This window comes from Rhinatrema bivittatum, chromosome 7, assembly GCF_901001135.1.
Source record: "Rhinatrema bivittatum chromosome 7, aRhiBiv1.1, whole genome shotgun sequence".
Taxonomy (NCBI): Eukaryota; Metazoa; Chordata; class Amphibia; order Gymnophiona; family Rhinatrematidae; genus Rhinatrema; species Rhinatrema bivittatum.
The window spans coordinates 187458026-187474886 of record NC_042621.1 but is presented as its reverse complement, the minus strand read 5'-3'; the positions used below and the strand labels follow the sequence as shown (position 1 = coordinate 187474886).

The 16861-nt window shown below is 43.5% G+C and overlaps 1 protein-coding gene across 1 annotated transcript in view; it reads right to left on the bottom strand.

Moving 5' to 3' along the window:
* The window catches only part of LOC115095641 (tyrosine-protein phosphatase non-receptor type 20-like), a 154503-nt gene that overhangs the window by 90488 nt on the left and 47154 nt on the right, over nt 1-16861 (bottom strand). The window contains exons 9-10 of the mRNA XM_029609638.1: nt 14693-14840; nt 2783-3000 (exon numbers count right to left, since the gene is read on the bottom strand). Coding sequence (XP_029465498.1) covers nt 2783-3000; nt 14693-14840 — 366 coding nt within the window. The remainder of the gene's footprint in view (nt 1-2782; nt 3001-14692; nt 14841-16861) is intronic.

The window sequence follows — 16861 nt, the reverse complement described above, 5'->3', positions numbered from 1 at the left end:
TACAGTTTCTCAACAGCTCAGCCATCCTGGATCGCGGTTCCAGTGCCTGAGGGACTACAGCCCTGCCGGGCATATCAGCTCACTACTGCCACCTCTGGTGGTTTCAAAAACCTGTTTAATAAAAGAACTAATGTGTGTCTGTCTCCATACTCAAGCCTAGCCGGTGGTCCCTCTCAGGGTATCCTCCTGGGGGTGTGGTCATCTGCCACCGGCCCAGAGATTCACCACTACTATCTCAAATTCATAACAGACAGCTAACTTCTCACGGAGAACCCTAACAGATTGCTATTCCCAGCATAGCGGAATATACAGAATATGAGACACTACAAGATGGCTGACTCCTCCTTCTTAGGAGCCATTCATTCAGATTGCTCCTCCCATCTAACGCTCAGCTTTCTTAACAGATTTACATCAGATTGCTACTCCTTAGCAGATTTCCAACAGATATATTACACTAAGTCTATTTCATGTTACTGTTGCTAGTAATAGCAGTGGCTATTTTCTTAGTCAACTTAATTAATAGCTTGTAATGGACTTCTCCTCCAAGAACTTATCCAATCCTGCACTAACCACATCCTCTGGCAACAAATTCCAGAGTTTAATTGTGTGTTGAGTGAAAAAGAACTTTCTCCGATTAGTTTTAAATATGCCACATGCTAACTTCATGAAGTGCCCCTATGGCCATGACATACAATCCTCCAGGCATCAGTTTTATAATGTTTTTACAATTTTCAACAATGCAATACAATAATAACAGGTATTTCCAGTTAACCTAACCTTCCTTGGCCTTAAAGATAATCATCGGTTATTTGTGAAAGACTTTGAGCAAAATATTCAGTCTATTAATTTATCAATTGTTTTATATTTTCTAATATGCAAATAAAACTAGTAAAGTTAAGCCCGGATTCATCCAGCCATGATGTTTTTTGTGGGAGGGGTCTCACTATCGCGGGGAAGTGTCACCACAATAATGGGGAACTTTCCTCAAAAAACATTGCAGCTCGATGGCACATTCTTTTGTCTCACGGCCAAACACTGCAGGACAAAAGAATGCAGCGAGTGGCCTTTAACATTATGGTGGTCTCAACCTCACAGAACTGCCATCGCCTTAAAGGGCCGGCCACTAAAAAATTGCCACAGCTTTAGAAAAGGTTGAGTGGGAGTCAGGGCAGACTCCCAGCTCAACCTGGGACCACCACTTGAGTCGGCCCCAATTGCCTAAAAGTTTAAAAGAAAAAAAAAAAAGACAAAGGTGCCCACACAGCGATAGCTCCCCCAATCCTCTTCCCCCCAGGTAAAAGCATTCATTGAGGTTCAGGGGTCCCCAACTCCCTCCCCCTCCAAAGACATGTAAATAAAAAAAATGTCAAGGCCCGATTCCCCAATATATGCGCACACCTTATAAAATTGGTTGGACGTGCATAAATGTGCGTGCCATTTTATTTGGATGCACACATGTACCGCTTCTACCGTGTAAGTGAGGGGATTTTAATATACACGCGAGCCGACACAATTACCAGTTAAACCAGTTCATTCCCACTTTGCCCAGTTACAGGATTTGACGTCCTAACCCCTTAGCTAACTAACCTCTCTTTTACCCTACCTGACCCAACCCTTAAAACCCCACTGACTAGCCTAGTTTTTTTGTTTTATAACTTACATGCCCTCTATAGCAGAAGTAAAGCTACACGAAAGGAGACCCTGGCATGCGCTTGTGAGCGTAAATACTTATGCGCTGGTTTCCATTTAAATTCCCGGAACACCCATGCCCTGCCCTGCCCAGACCATGCTCATTCCCCACCCCTTTTTTTTGGACTTTTTCCTTTTGTGCATGTACCAGGACATATGCACATCCATGGATGCTTCTTAAAACATGTGCACCCCACACTGGCCCGAGAGACACGCGTATCTCGCTGATTTGGCACGCACAGGGCTTTTAAAATCTATCCCTAAAGGGGGTGGCCAAGCCCAAACATTTTTTTATTTACATGCCTTTGGGGGGGAGGGGGGGCGGGCGTTGGGAACCTCTGAGCTCCAATCAATGCTTTTACCTGGGGGGGGGGTGATTGTGATCGCTATATGGGCACCTTAGTCTATTTTTTAACTTTTGGGCAGTCGGGGAGTTCTTGAGTGGTGGCCCCGGGTTATGCCAGTGGTCAGTCTGACCCTCCCTCAACATTTTCTCAAGCCGTGGCATCCATGTTAGGGTCCTATGGCTCCTGTCCCACATTTATCGCATTTAAAATAAGTGTTATTTTTTTTTATCACGGCTAATCATGTACTCAGTCAATCGCAATAAAATATTAACATCAAATTCCATATTAATGACTTTCTTTGTATGCACTTGCATTATTCATGCAAATATCATGCAAAGAAGGTCATTATAATAGGGGAGGGCACCAGGGCGGGGACATGCAAAATATCGCGTATATTGTGTGTTATTACCGAGATAGTGTTCTATCATGCGATATATGCTCTTTAATGCATTCTAGAGCACTAGCATGTCTTGATGCATCACCCTCTTAACTTGCAGTTTGTGGCTGAACATCTCTAAAGTACAATTTAACAGACTGAATATTTTGCTTAAAGTCTCACAAATAACTGATGATTTTCTATAAGGCAAAGGCCTTACAAAAGCCTTGTGAAAACATTATAAAACCGATGACTGGAGAGTATTGTGTGAGGATATTTTATATCTTGTCCATCACAAATTAGTGGTAGTCAGATTTCTTTAAAATATGTTCCTCATACAACATTCAGTTATGTTATTTTGTAACTGTACCTGATAGGATAGTCCTGTAATAGGTCTTCCATTCACTTCTAGGATGACATCACCAGGTTTCATCTGTCCACTCTCGTCAGCTGGTTGACCAGGAAAGAGTCTCTTAACCCTCACAATGTCTCCTCCTCCAAGGCCTTCAGAAACATTGCTTCCCATTTGGAGAAAGCTGAATCCCAGTCCACCAAAATTCTTTCTTAAAGTTACTTCAAATATGTTATCTGTTTGGATGAGAGATATTAATATTTACAATGCTCAAAAGGCAATAAAGAAATAGCTGCTAGTTTGAATATAAGCAACATGGACGAGTAGGAATGTACATTCGTTTTTGTATGAATGGTTTTTTTGGAACAAAAAATGTCTATTTTCAGTTCATTCCTTATTGAACAAACTGAAAATAGACTTGCCTGAAAATATCAGAACATTTTCAGATGTTTTTGGTTTGTTCCAAAAATAATAATAAAAAATATAAAAAGGAGATTCCCAAGCTCCTTCCACTGCTTTCTCAAATCCTGGGAACGCCCCTGGTCCTTTTATTCAGCCTCCACCCCTTCCAATAACCCAGTGCAGATACAGCAACTGTTGGATACACAATGAAGTTACTAGGTAATACATTTTAAACTAATAAAATAACATATTTTTTTACTCAATGCATAATTAAGCTCTGGAATTCATTGTCAGAGGATGTGGTGAAAGCTATTAGTGTAGCTGCATTTTAAAAAGGTTTGGACAAGTTTCTGGAAGAAAAGTCCATTAACTATTATTAAAGTACAGTTGCAGAAATCCACTGCTTATTCTTGGGATAAGCGACTTGGAATGTATCTACCCCTTGGGATCCTGCTAGGTACTTGTAACCTGGCTTGGCCACTGTTGGAAACAAGATATTGGGCTTGATGGACCTTTGGTCTGACCCAGTATGGCAAATCTTATGATCTCCCTGGACTATCCTGAGCTAAGCCCAGCCAGAGCTTTTCCAATCCCTTGTCTCCTCACCCAAGCCAAGAAACCAATACTATGGCCAGGGCCTCTCCAGCCTCCATTTACTTCTTTCTATGGGGGTCCTGATCCTCAAAAGGAGCAGAAGTGAACCATTTAAAATTATGCAAGGTGGCTCTGAGATCAATACCAAGTTTGATGCCAACAAAATGGTGCCAATCTGAGGACTGCCCAGCACAATTTTGTTGTATGGCCATACAAATATACACCTATACAAAAAATGGTGCCAGACAGCCCTGAGACCGGAACCATTTTGTTAATGACAAACTTGGTGCCAGTATAAGGGCCAGCTGGCACTATTTTTAAGAGGACATCAGGGAGGACAACTGGGAATCACTCCTGATCCTTTAGATGAGGACCCCAATGGAATAAGTGAGGGATAGGGAATACCCCGCATTAGTCTTTTGGTGGGTGTGAGATCCCAAAAGGAACAAGGAGGATCCAGCTTAGCTTGGCTTGGCCTAGTCCAGGGACACCCAGGCCCCTGCTCCTGCCTCAGGTTATAAGCGGGGGTGGGGTGGTGAGTGGAGGTGCCCAGGGAAGCCACAAGGACCTGAGGAATTGGTAGGGGTGCTCAGGGAGGTCCCCTTTTTTTGCTTTTAGTATAATGTTTGTCTGTCAAACAAACCAAACTCTAAAATAAATTTTATATGAACCAAAAACAGAATTTAAAACCAAAAGAAAAAAATGAACCAAAACAAAAATATTTAATGTGCACGTCCCGATGAATCAATTAAAATATAGGGATTGGTGGATTAGAGCTTATTGATTTGTTAGTCTTTGTTTACTACTTATAGAAGTGGTACAAAACATGAAACAAGCTGACCTTTTATGCTACTGCTATAAATTTTAATGAGAAAATTATGGCTTTTACATTTTAAAAATGGAGTTTCTCCTTTTCAGTCTGCATATGAATTCCCTGGAGTTGGTCTACAGGTTTATGTGACCTAACTCTCATGAAGAACATACAGAAATTATTGGAAATATTTAAAACATTCCAGGCTACCAAGCAAATAACAAAGGTTTTATGCAGAGCTTTAAAAATATAGGGCCGGATTTTCTAACCTACGCGCGGGCATAGATTTCTGTGCGCAAACCCGGTATGCACAAATCTACGCCCGATTTTATAACATGCGTGCGCTGCCGCGCACATGTTATAAAATTTGGGGCTGGTGCGCGCAAGGGGGTGCACACTTGTGCACCTTGCGCGTGTGCTGAGCCCTAGGGGAGCCCCGATGGCTTTCCCTGTTCCCTCCGAGGCCGCTCCGAAATTGGAGGGAACTTTCCTTTCGTCCCCCCCGCACCTTCCCTTCCCTTCCCCTATCTAACCTGCCCTCCAGCCCTACCTAAATCACCCCCTACCTTTATTATTTAAGTTGCGCCTGCCTCTGGCCACGCCCCACCCAGGACTACCCACACCCTGCCCCTTTTTTCAAGCCCCGAGACATACGAGCATCCCAGGGCTTGCGCTTGTCGCCGAGCTCATGCAAAATAGGCTCGGCACGCGCAGGAGCGGGTTTTCGGGGTTACACGCGTAATATATATAAAACATAGGTGGTTTAGTAATTTAAAAAAAAAAATCTCTTAAAGGATGAAACTGTCTTGCCCAAAATGAGGGCTTTCATTATAATCCGTAATTAGTTAAATCTTCTATTACTTCCAAACATTCATTGAACATAAATATGTATTTTCTTCTGGTTTACAATTTTTTATTATTATTTTAAAATTTAATAACATGCTCTGTCTACTGTTAAGCAGGGTAGAATACAAGCAGCACATGATATCTTTAATGACATTCACCATTAAAATCGCCATTCTAGAAAAGAACATAAGAACACAAGATTTTCCATTCCGAGTAAGACCAAAGGTCCATCAAGCCCAGTATCCTGAAAGGATCCCAAAAGGCTGATAGATTCCATGAAACTTATCCCAGAAATAAGCAGTAGATTTCTCCACGTCCACTTTAATAATGTTTTATGGACTTTTATTCCAAGAACTTGCCCAAATCATTTTTAAAGCCAGCTACACTGGCAGCTTTTACCACATCCTTCTGCAACAAATTCCAGAGTTTATGCATTGAGTAAAACATATTTTCCCTTATTTATCTTAAATGTATTACCTAGTAATTTCATTGCATGTCCCCTAGTCTTTGTACTTTTTGAAAGAGTAAACAACCAGATTCACGTTTACCCATTCCATTCCACTCATTATTTTATAGATATCTATCATACTTCCCCTCAGCCATCTCTTCTCCAAGCTGAATAGCCCTAGCCTTTTTAGCCTTTCCTAATCCTTATAGGGGAATCATTCCATTCTTTATTCCATTTTGGTCACCTTCTCTTTACCTTTGCTAATTCCGCTCTTCGGGCCAAATTTTAAAACGTACACGCGGGCATAGATTTGTGCACACAACCCGGCGTGCACAAATCTACGCCCGATTTTATAACATGCGCGTACCGCCATGCGCATGTTATAAAATCCGGGGTTGGCGCACGCAAGGGGGCGCACACTTGTGCACCTTGCACACACCGAGCCCTAGGGGAGCCCCGATGGCTTTCTCTATTCCCTCTGAGGCTGCTTTCTCTATTCCCTCTGAGGCCGCTCCGAAATCGGAGCGGCCTCAGAGGGAACTTTCCTTCCGCCATCCCCCATCTTCCCCTCCCTTACCCTACCTAACCCGCCCCCCCAGCTCTACCTGAACCCTCATCCTGACCTTTAATCTTCAAGTTGTGTCTGCCTCTGGGCAGGCATAGATTGCGCGCACCGGTCAACGGCCTGCCCACGATCTCGGGCACAGCGGCAAATGGCCGCTGTGCCTGGACCTCTAGCCTCACCCCACCCACTCCCCGCCCCCTTTTTCAAGCCCCAGGACATACGCGCATCCTGGGGCTTGCACGCGTCACCGAGCCTATGCAAAATAGGCTCGGCGTGCACAGGGGCAGGTTTTCGGGGTTACGAGCGTAACCCTTTGAAAATCTGCCCCTATCTTTTTTTGAGATACAGTAACCAGAACTGCACACAATAATCAAGGTGTGGTCTCACCACGGAGTGAAACAGAGACATTATGATATTCTCTGTTTTATTCTCCATTCCTTAACTATTCCATTCCATTTGTTTTCTTGGCCATTGTCACACACTGAGTAGAGCATTTCAACATATTACCCATGTTGATGATGCCCAGATCCTTTTCCTGGGTGGTGACTTCCAATGTGGAACTTTTCATTGCATAGCTATGATTTGGGTTTCTCTTCCATATGTGCATTACTTTGCACTTATCTACATTAAATGTCATTTGCCATTTGAATGCCTGTTCTCCCAGTCTCTCTTGCAATTATTCACAATCCTTTTATAGTTTAACAGCTTTGAATAAGTTTATATCATCAGCAAATTTGATGACCTCACTCACTGTTTCCATCTCTAGGTCATTTATTGAGAAATTACTGCTTACCTGATAATTTTCTTTTTTTTTAGTATATACAGGTGGATCCAGAACAACTGGGTTATGCACCTTTACCAGCAGATGGAGACGGAGCAAAGCTGACATCACAGTATATATACCCCTGCAGTGACATCAGCCCACCAGTATTCTCTGCAAAACTGTGGACAGACTAACAAAACTTGATTATTAACAGATAACCATTCCAGCAATCAGCCAACAGGAAAACACTGAGCTCGGACAAATAATGTATTAACATTAGTCTAAGGACTGGACAAACATTTACCAGTAATCTCTGGAACACACAGCCACACATGAGGACAATAGCACAACCCACTGGCAGGCAAGCGTGGAAAGGTGGATCCATCTGTCTATACTAAAGGAAAGGAAATTATCAGGTAAGTTGTAATTTCTCATTTCTTAGGGGCGGATTTTAAGAGCCCTGCTCACCTAAATCCGCCCAAATCCGGGCGGATTTAGGCGAGCAGGGCCCTGCGCGCCTGTGAGCCTATTTTACAAAGGCTCACCGGCGCGCGCAGACCCCGGGACTCGCGTAAGTCCAGGGGGGTTCTCCGAGGGGGGCGTGTCGGGGGCGTGCCGGGGGCGTGTCGGGGGGCGGGCCCAAACCGCACGGCGTTTAGGGGGCGTGCCGGGAGCGTTTCGGGGGCGGACCCAGAGGCGTGGTTACGGCCTGGGGCAGCCCGGGGGCATGGCCGCGCCCTCCGGGTCCGCCCCCAGGTCGCGTCCCGGCGCGCAGGAGGCCCGCTGATGCGCGGGGATTTACGCCTCCCTCTGGGAGGCGTAAATCCCCCGACAAAGGTAAGGGGGGGGCTTAGACAGGGCCGGGTGGGTGGGTTAAGTAGGGGAAGGGAGGGGAAGGTGAGGGGAGGGCAAAAGGAAGTTCCCTCCGAGGCCGCTCCGATTTCGGAGCGGCCTTGGAGGGAACGGGGGTAGGCTGCGCAGCTCGGCGCGCGCCGGCTATACAGAATTGATAGCCTTGCACGCGCCGATCCAGGATTTTAGTGGATACGCGCGGCTCCGCGCGTATCTACTAAAATCCAGCGTACTTTTGCTTGCGCCTGATGCGCCAGCAAAAGTAGGCCTATTCGCATAGTTTGAAAATCTACCCCTTAGTGTTTAGACAGGTGGATCCAGTACAGGTGGGATGTACCAAAGGTACTCCTGAACAGGGCGGGAGGCTAATAACCACATCTGTGAAGGCTGCATCCTCCTGGCCTGCACATCTAGATGATAATACCTGGAAAAGTTATGTAAGAAGGACCATGTCACAGCTCAGCAAATATCGATGTGGATAACAATCTAAACTCCAACCATGACACTGCCTGAGCCTTAGTGGAATGAGCCCTAACCTGACTAGCAATGACTGACCAGCATTCACATTTTATTTATTTATTTATAAGTTTTTGTATACCACCTATACAACAATCTTTGATCTAGGGGGTTTACAGGATAAAAACATACATAATCAATAAAACAAATTATTGAACAAATAAAAACAAACAATAGCAAATATGACAAAAATTACAGTGATGTATAAGAATAAAGTTAAGAGAGTCTTAAGAAGACAGAAGTTATGAGGGAGGTTCTGTAAATGCTAATGAAAAAAGATATGTTTTTATAACTTTTTTTAAATTCATGTTTGGTGGTGAATTGACGAATGGAATTGGGTAAAGCATTCCAAAGTCTAGGACCCGCAACAGAAAAGGTGCGGTTGTGGGTTAAATCCAATCTAGCAGCTTTTACAGTGGGAACTTGGAGGTAGTTTAATGTCAGTGGATCATAGGTGTCGAGGAGGTTGGTAAAGACGAAGAGAAGAACAATCAAATTGAAGAAACATTGTGTAGTAAGGTGTGAATAATTGTTAAGATTTTATATTGTATGCATTAACGAATGGGCAGCCAATATAAATGTTTTAAAATGGGAGTGATTTGAGCTTTGTGTGATGTATTAGTAAGGAGTCTAGCGGCACAATTTTGGATCAATTGGAGAGGTTGAATGATGTAATCTGGAAGTCCAAGGTAAAGTGAGTTACAATAATTAAGACTGGTGAGAACTAGTGCTTGAAGAACAGATCAGAAGTCATCAGCAAAAAGAAGGGGCTATTATAGTCCGTGACGCCTTCTTGTCCTGCTTACTTCCACAGGAGAACAAACAGGCGATCCATCTTCCTGAGAGGTTTAGAAACCTTCAAATACCTCACAATATGCCTCTTGACATCCAAGGGCCATAACAGGTGATATTTTTCCGCATCTCTTTCCCTGTCCAGAGACGGCAGGGAAATGAACTGATTCAAGTGAAAATCTGAAACCACTTTTGCCAAAAAAGAAGGAACAGTACACAGCTGTATCACCCCCAAAGTCACTTGAAGGAATGGCTCCCAACAAGACAAGGCCTGCAGTTCGGAAACTCTACGCACCGAACAAATTGCCACAAGAAAAACCATTTTCAAGGTTACTAACCACAAGGAGAGGGCATGCATCAGCCAAAAAGTAGGGCTTGCTAAAAAATCCAAAACCAAATTAAGACTTGACATGGCACTGGTAACCACAAGGGAGGATGAAGATGTTTCACTCCTTTCAAGAAATGGGCCACATCTGGATGAATCGACAAGAGTCCACCATTCACCTGACCTCTGAAACAAGCAAAATCTGCCACTTGTACCTTTAATGAATTAAGGGCCAACCCTTTATTCAATCCAACCTGCAAAAATTCCAAAATGAACGGATCTTAACCGAACGAGGAAGAACCCCTTGATCTTTACACCAAACCTCAAACACTTGCCAAACCCACACATAAGCTAAGGAAATGGAGAACTTTCTTGCTCGTAGCAAGATGGCAATCACCGCAGTAGAATATCCATGCTTCAGCAACTGAGCCCTCTCAAGAGCCATACCATAAGACAAAATTGAGTTGAATCTTCATGAAGAACAGGCCCCTGCCGCAACTGATCCCTGTGTGCTGGAAACTAGAGGGGGGAGTCCACCATGAGCCTTCACAGATCCAAATACCATGATCTCCTGGGCCAATCTGGTGCCACCAAAAGCCCCATCCCCCGGTGAATCTCCATCTTCTGAATTATCCTGCCCAACATGGGCCATGGGGGGAAGGCATACAGCAGCTTGCCCTCCTGCCACTCCTGCATGATTATATCAATACCCTGGGACTTTGGATCTCTCCTGTGACTGAGGAAATGAGGAACCTTTACAGTGCAAGAAGTCACCAGCAGGTCCAGAAATGAAAGGCCCCAATGATCCACTATCAGCTGAAATGCCTTGTCTGACAATTCCCAATCTCAGGGTCCAGACTCTGCCTTCTGAGAAAGCCTGCTTTTACATTGTCTTTTCATGCTATGTGTGAGGCTGAGATCTCCTGAAGATGCACTTCCGCCCATTCCATAAACTGGCAATTTCCTGTGATACTTGTTGGCTCTTGGTTCCTCCTTGCCGATTGATGTAAGCCACTGTTGTTTGATTGTATGACATTATTTGGACTGCTCGACCCTGTAAACAATCGTTGAACTACAAGCATGCCAACCTGATGACATGGGCTTCCAGCCGATTGCTGCTTCAGAGAGGTTCTTCTGTATTCCGCTGCCCTTGTGCTGCCAGCTCCTGACAGTGAGCTCTCCAACCCTGGAGACTCACAACTGTCATGAGTACTAGTCAATCTGGTGATTTTAGGGAAACTCCCTTTCTCAGATGATCTGCTTCTAACTACCACTGCAAGTATGTGTAGACTTATCAGCAGGTGAAGCTGAATTGAATAGCCCTGAGACTGTGGGCTCCAATAAGACAGCAGAGTGCACTGAAGAGGACACATATGCACCCTTGCCCAAGGCACCACTTCCAGGATTGCTGCCATCAATCTGAGCACCTGTAGATAGGTGCATATTGTGTTTATTGCTGCCATCAATCTGAGCACCTGTAAATAGGTGCATATTGTGTTTGTCAACAGATGCATCTGCATCATCAGCTTCTGAATAAGACCCTCCAGCAGGAGCATCCTGCCCTGCTTCAAGTTGAACTGAACTCCAAGATACTCTTGCAACTGAGATGACTGAAGACTGCTCTTGGCCAGGTTCACCTCCCAAACCAGCTCCGGCAACAAGGAGATCACCTTACATTACACCCGGAGGCTCTCTTCCAGAGTCTTGGCCCAAATCAGCCAGTCGTCCAAGTACAGGTGGACCAGAATCCCATCCTTTCTTAACACTGCTACCACCACTACCATAACCTTGAAAAAAGTTCAGCGTGTGGTGGATAAACCAAAAGGTAGCGCTTGAAACTGACGATGCTCCAAAACGATGAAGCTCAGAAATCAATGATGCTCTAGCTGGATGGGAATATGCAGGCACACCTTGGACAAATCCAAGGATGTCAGAAACTGCCATTATCATTAAGTGCAAGGTTTCCATGAAAAAATGAGTCACCCGTAATTGACGGTTGACCCCCTTGAGATCCAGGATAGGGCAAAAAGAGCTCTTCTTCTTGGGCACAACAAAATAAATGTAATATTGGCCCATATTTTCTTGAGTTGTGGGACCACAGCCCTCAGACTGAGGAGTCTTGACATTGTACACTCCACTGCCTGCCTCTTTTGTGGGGAGTTGCAGGGAGACACCATGAATATGTCCTGAGGAATACTGCGAAACTCCAGCACATATCCATCTCTCACCACTTCCAGGACCCATTGGTCTGACGTGATTTCAACCCACCTTCGATTAAAGAGAGAGAGGCGACACCCTATCTCCTGTTCCCGGGAGTGGGTCAGCACACCTTCATTGGGAGGCTCAGGGGATTCTACTACCCAAGCCTCCGCCCCATCTGGGCTGTCTGGGATGAAAGAACGAAGACATACCAAAAGGTCAAATCCTCTGAAAGGCCATTCCTCTGTAGGGTCAAAAACATTTGGATTCCCCTAGTACGACCTCTCATGCTAAAGGAGCACGACATCTGTTTCTTATTCTACGGTAACCAAAGAACCTGGGACTCGCCCCACTTATTGGCCATTTTCTCCATCTCGTTCCCAAACAAGAGTGAGCATTTAAAGGGCAATTTTGAGAGGTTATACAGAGGTAACATCAGCTGACCAATTTCTCAGCCATAACTGACACCTGGCCACTATTACCGAAGCCACCCCTCTGGCTGAGGTGCGGACAGAAAGGCAAGTGGAATTCACACCCACTTGCCTTTCAGCTGTTTTTTACAGTTAAGTGCACGCCAGCTGAAAACCAGCTTCTGGACCAAGGCATTCATCTAAAGAAGGAATCCAATATATTTCACCTCAGGAATTCTCAACTGAGGAAAGCCCATATGGTATCATCATGCGAGAGCAGGGCAAATTATTTTCCTTTTTCTTTTCTCCTTCTAAAAACTTTAAGCAATCCCCAGTAGGGAGATGAACATCCACCATCTGCTGGAGACAGAGAATACTGGGGGGCTAATGTCACTGCGTGGGTATATATACTGTGATGTACGTATGCGTGTATGTGGTGGCTTATAAAATCAAGTGGATACATGAATGTACTAGATGTGCTCCCATCTCTTGGAGTTGCCATATATCTAGCTTTTAAAATTCACCTTTAATTTTTTCTTTATAATAATTTCATCCATTTTTCCAGGCACTGAAGTCAGGCTCACCAGATTGTGGTTTCCTGGATCAGCCTTTGAACCCTTTTTAAAAACTGGGGTTGCATTTGCCACCCTCCAATCTTCAGGTACCATTGATGATTTTAATGATACAGATTACTAACAGTAGGTCTATAATTTCATTTTTCAGTTCTTTCAGCACACTGAGATGTATACAATCTGGTCCAGGTGATTTGCTACTCTTTAGTTTGTCAATTTACTTTATAACATCTTCCAGGTTCACTGAGAATTCTTACAGTTTCTCTGAATCATCACCTTTAAATATCACTTCTGGCATGGGTATCTGCCTTACATCTTCCTCAGTAAAGATTGAAGCAAAGAATTAATTTAATATCTCTGCTATGGCCTTGCCCTCCCTTAATGCCCCTTTCACCTGTCGATCATCTAATAATCCAACTGACTCCCTCACAGTCTTTTTGCTTCGAAAGTAACTGAAAAAGTTGTTATTATGAATTTTTGCTTCCATAGCAAACTTCTTTGCAAATTCTGCCTTTGCCTTCCTTATTAATGCTTTGCATCTAACTTGCCAATGCTTATGTTTCCTATTTTCTTCATTCGGATCCCTTTTCCATTTTTTTTTAAATGTATCCTCTCAATTTACCTTTTAACCATTCCAGTAGTCGTGTTGCCTTTCTTCCACCTCTTTTAATGCATAGAATACATCTGATCTTGGCTTCCAAGATGGTATTTTTAATCAACATGATGTAAACTCTTAACCTTTGCGGCTGCTTCTTTCAGTTTTTTCTTAACCATTTTGCTCATTTTATCATTGTCTCCCTTTTGAAAGTTAAATGCTATCGCAATAGATTCACTTAGTGTCCTCCCTCCAGTTTTCAAGTCAATTTTCATCATGTTATTATTACTATTGCACCTTACTAAGGCATGACAGCACTGTGGGATCGGGCAACTTTACCATCAAGCTTTCAAATATTCTAATTAATTCAGGCCTAATCTTCAACCCTATCCACTTTACAGGATTTATGCACATAAGTGGACATGCAGAAATTTATCCTAGAATATTATAAACTGGCAGGAGTTGCACAGTTTATAAAATAAACTTTTCTGCTCCATGTGTATGTTTCAGAATACAGAAATATTTCCCATGCATGAAAATGCATACTTTGTCTATCTAGTTTAAAAACATACGTGTGCATATTTTAGGCATGTAATAAAAATAACGTGTAAATGTAATAACCATGATTTATATGCAGAGGCAGATATTTTTAAAAGTATGCACATATACCATTTCGAAAATACATGTATGCATACTTGGAATCACCATACTTGGATACCTTCCTCAGTGTCCTTCTCCAGTCATCCAGACCTCTAACACTTCACCCTGAACCCCCACAGTTCACCCAGACCATCCAGCCAAGAACTGCAGACGACAAGTTTGATTTCATTGGTGCAAATCAATTAACATGTGTAAATGTGTACGAATAAGTTTAGTAACATATAGGCATAAATATTTTACTGCATGTACTATACTTCTGAATCCTGTCCAAGAATGTACCTAGTCTGCCCTTTTTTTTCCATGAGAAAATGTACACACAAAATGGAAAATACATGTATACTCTTAACATTTATAAAATAGCATTTACACAAGTACATACTACTTGAGCTCGTATATGCTATTTTAACATGCAAAACCCTGCTGAAAATTTACTCCAATGTGTACACATCCCCTTGATCAATTGTGAGCTAATGTTACTAACAAGGTCAAGCTTCTTGCGTATGCATATGTTACTTTGCATTTAGTATTCATATCACTGAATGTTCTCTGTCTTCCTCATAGGGCCTGCTATCTCTCACCATCTGTCACAAAGTTGAAGCACCAAGGATGGTGAGACAAAGTGGTTACCAAGGAAACATCACATTTATTATCCTGCATTTCTCCACTGGTGGAATACTGATCTGTGGTTCCAGAGTCCCCTCTTCGTTCTAGAATCAGCCATACCACCTACAGTAAAAATGGAGCAATGCTTAGTTTTGTATTATAAGAGAGGGCATTACTTTACATTTTCTTCTAACCAATAAATTCCAATCAATACTCCTCATTTGTTTTAAAGTAAAATTTCAAAGGCTATGTGATTAAACAAGATCTGTAATTTTTTTTTCATTAAAAACAAAGTTAAAAAGACCACAAAATATATTTAGACCAGATTTTCATATGGTCTAGTCTCATGCCCTATTTATCACGTACATTCTTTTAAGCATTTTCTTCTAGCCACTGTCAGAGACTGAATGGTGCAATAGATGGACCTTTAGTTTAGCCCATGTTAGGAATCTTATTTTCATTGGAAGTAGTTTTCAAAAGGTTTTATGCGTGTAAATGGGCTTTTATAAATTGCAACTTTTACATTCATAAACTGGAAATTCACTCCATATGGCTGATACTATTTATTTATTTATTTATTTTATATACTGTCATAACAAGTGAAGATCACAACAATTTAGAAAAGTAACATTTGTCCTTTAGGTCATTAGATTATGGTAGAACACATATTGGTCTAACACACTTTAGTAAGATACATTTTGTAACTACATAAACTTTGGTAAGATACATATTTTGGTATGGTAGATACATTGAAAGAACTCAATAGGGTCATATGATCAAGGGTGATGTTCTTAAATGTCTCAACAGGAAGGGGACAATAGGTTACCTTAGTAGGATAAGGAATCTATTTAGTAATTTACAAGGTTGTAGGGGAGTTGTCATGAGCTACTTTGTTCTCTTGTTGCTTGGCATTGCTTTGCTTTTTGTTCAGGTTATTGTTAACTCTGCATTCAGATAGAGTTTAAGTTAAGCTATAAGTTCTTGTTGACACAGCTTACTGATAGTATTTAAGTTAGATTATAAGGGGCAGATTTTCAGAGCCCTGCTCGCATAAATCCGCCCAAAACCTGGCGGATTTACGCGAGCAGGGCCCTGCGCGCCGGGAAGCCTATTTTACATAGGCCTCCCGGCGCGCGCAGAGCCCCGGGACTCGCGTAAGTCCCGGGGTTCTCGGAGGGGGGCGTGTCGGGGGGCGGGCCCGGTCATCGCGGCGTTTCGGGGGCGTGTCGGCAGCGTTTTGGGGGCGGGTACGGGGGCGTGGCTACGGCCCGGGGGCATGGCCGCGCCCTCCGTACCCGCCCCCAGGTCGCGGCCCGGCGCGCAGGAGGCCTGCTGGCGCGCGAGGATTTACGCCTCCCGGAGGGAGGCGTAAATCCCCCGACAAAGGTAAGGGGGGGGTTTAGACAGGGCCAGGCGGGTGGGTTAGGTAGGGGAAGGGAGGGGAAGGTGAGGGGAGGGCAAAGGAAAGTTCCCTCCGAGGCCGCTCCGATTTCGGAGCGGCCTTGGAGGGAACGGGGTAGGCTGCGCGGCTCGGCGCGCGCCGGCTATACAAAATTCATAGCCTTGCGCGCGCCGATCCAGGATTTTAGTGGATACGCGCGGCTCCGCGCGTATCTACTAAAATCCAGCGTACTTTTGTTTGCGCCTGGAGCGCAAACAAAAGTAGGCTATTCGCGCGCCTTTGAAAATCCGCCCCTAAGTGTTTTTAGAAAGCTAAGTTTTTAGTTCACATTTGAATGTCTTTCCTTCTGGGATCAGTCATATTGTCTCTGGTATTGAGTTTCACAGTTCAGGGCTTGCTATGGAGAACACGCAATCTCTTATCTGCAACAGGTATGTGCTCCGGATCGTAGGTACAGTTAATAGTCCTTTGTTTTGGGAAATTAGGGTTCATTGTGGAGTATAAGGTTGAAGTGTCATGGCTATTAGTCCCAGGTTATCGTTATGTATGATTTTAGAGATTAAAGTTAAAACTTTGTAATATATTCAGTACTGTATCAGTAGCCAATGCAGTATTATAAGTGAGGGTGTGATATGATCAAATTTCCTGGTTCCAATTAAAAGTCTTGCTACAGCATGTTGTAGTAGTTGTACTTTTTTTAATAGGCTGCTTGGGAATCCTAGAAGTATGGAGTTGCAGTAGT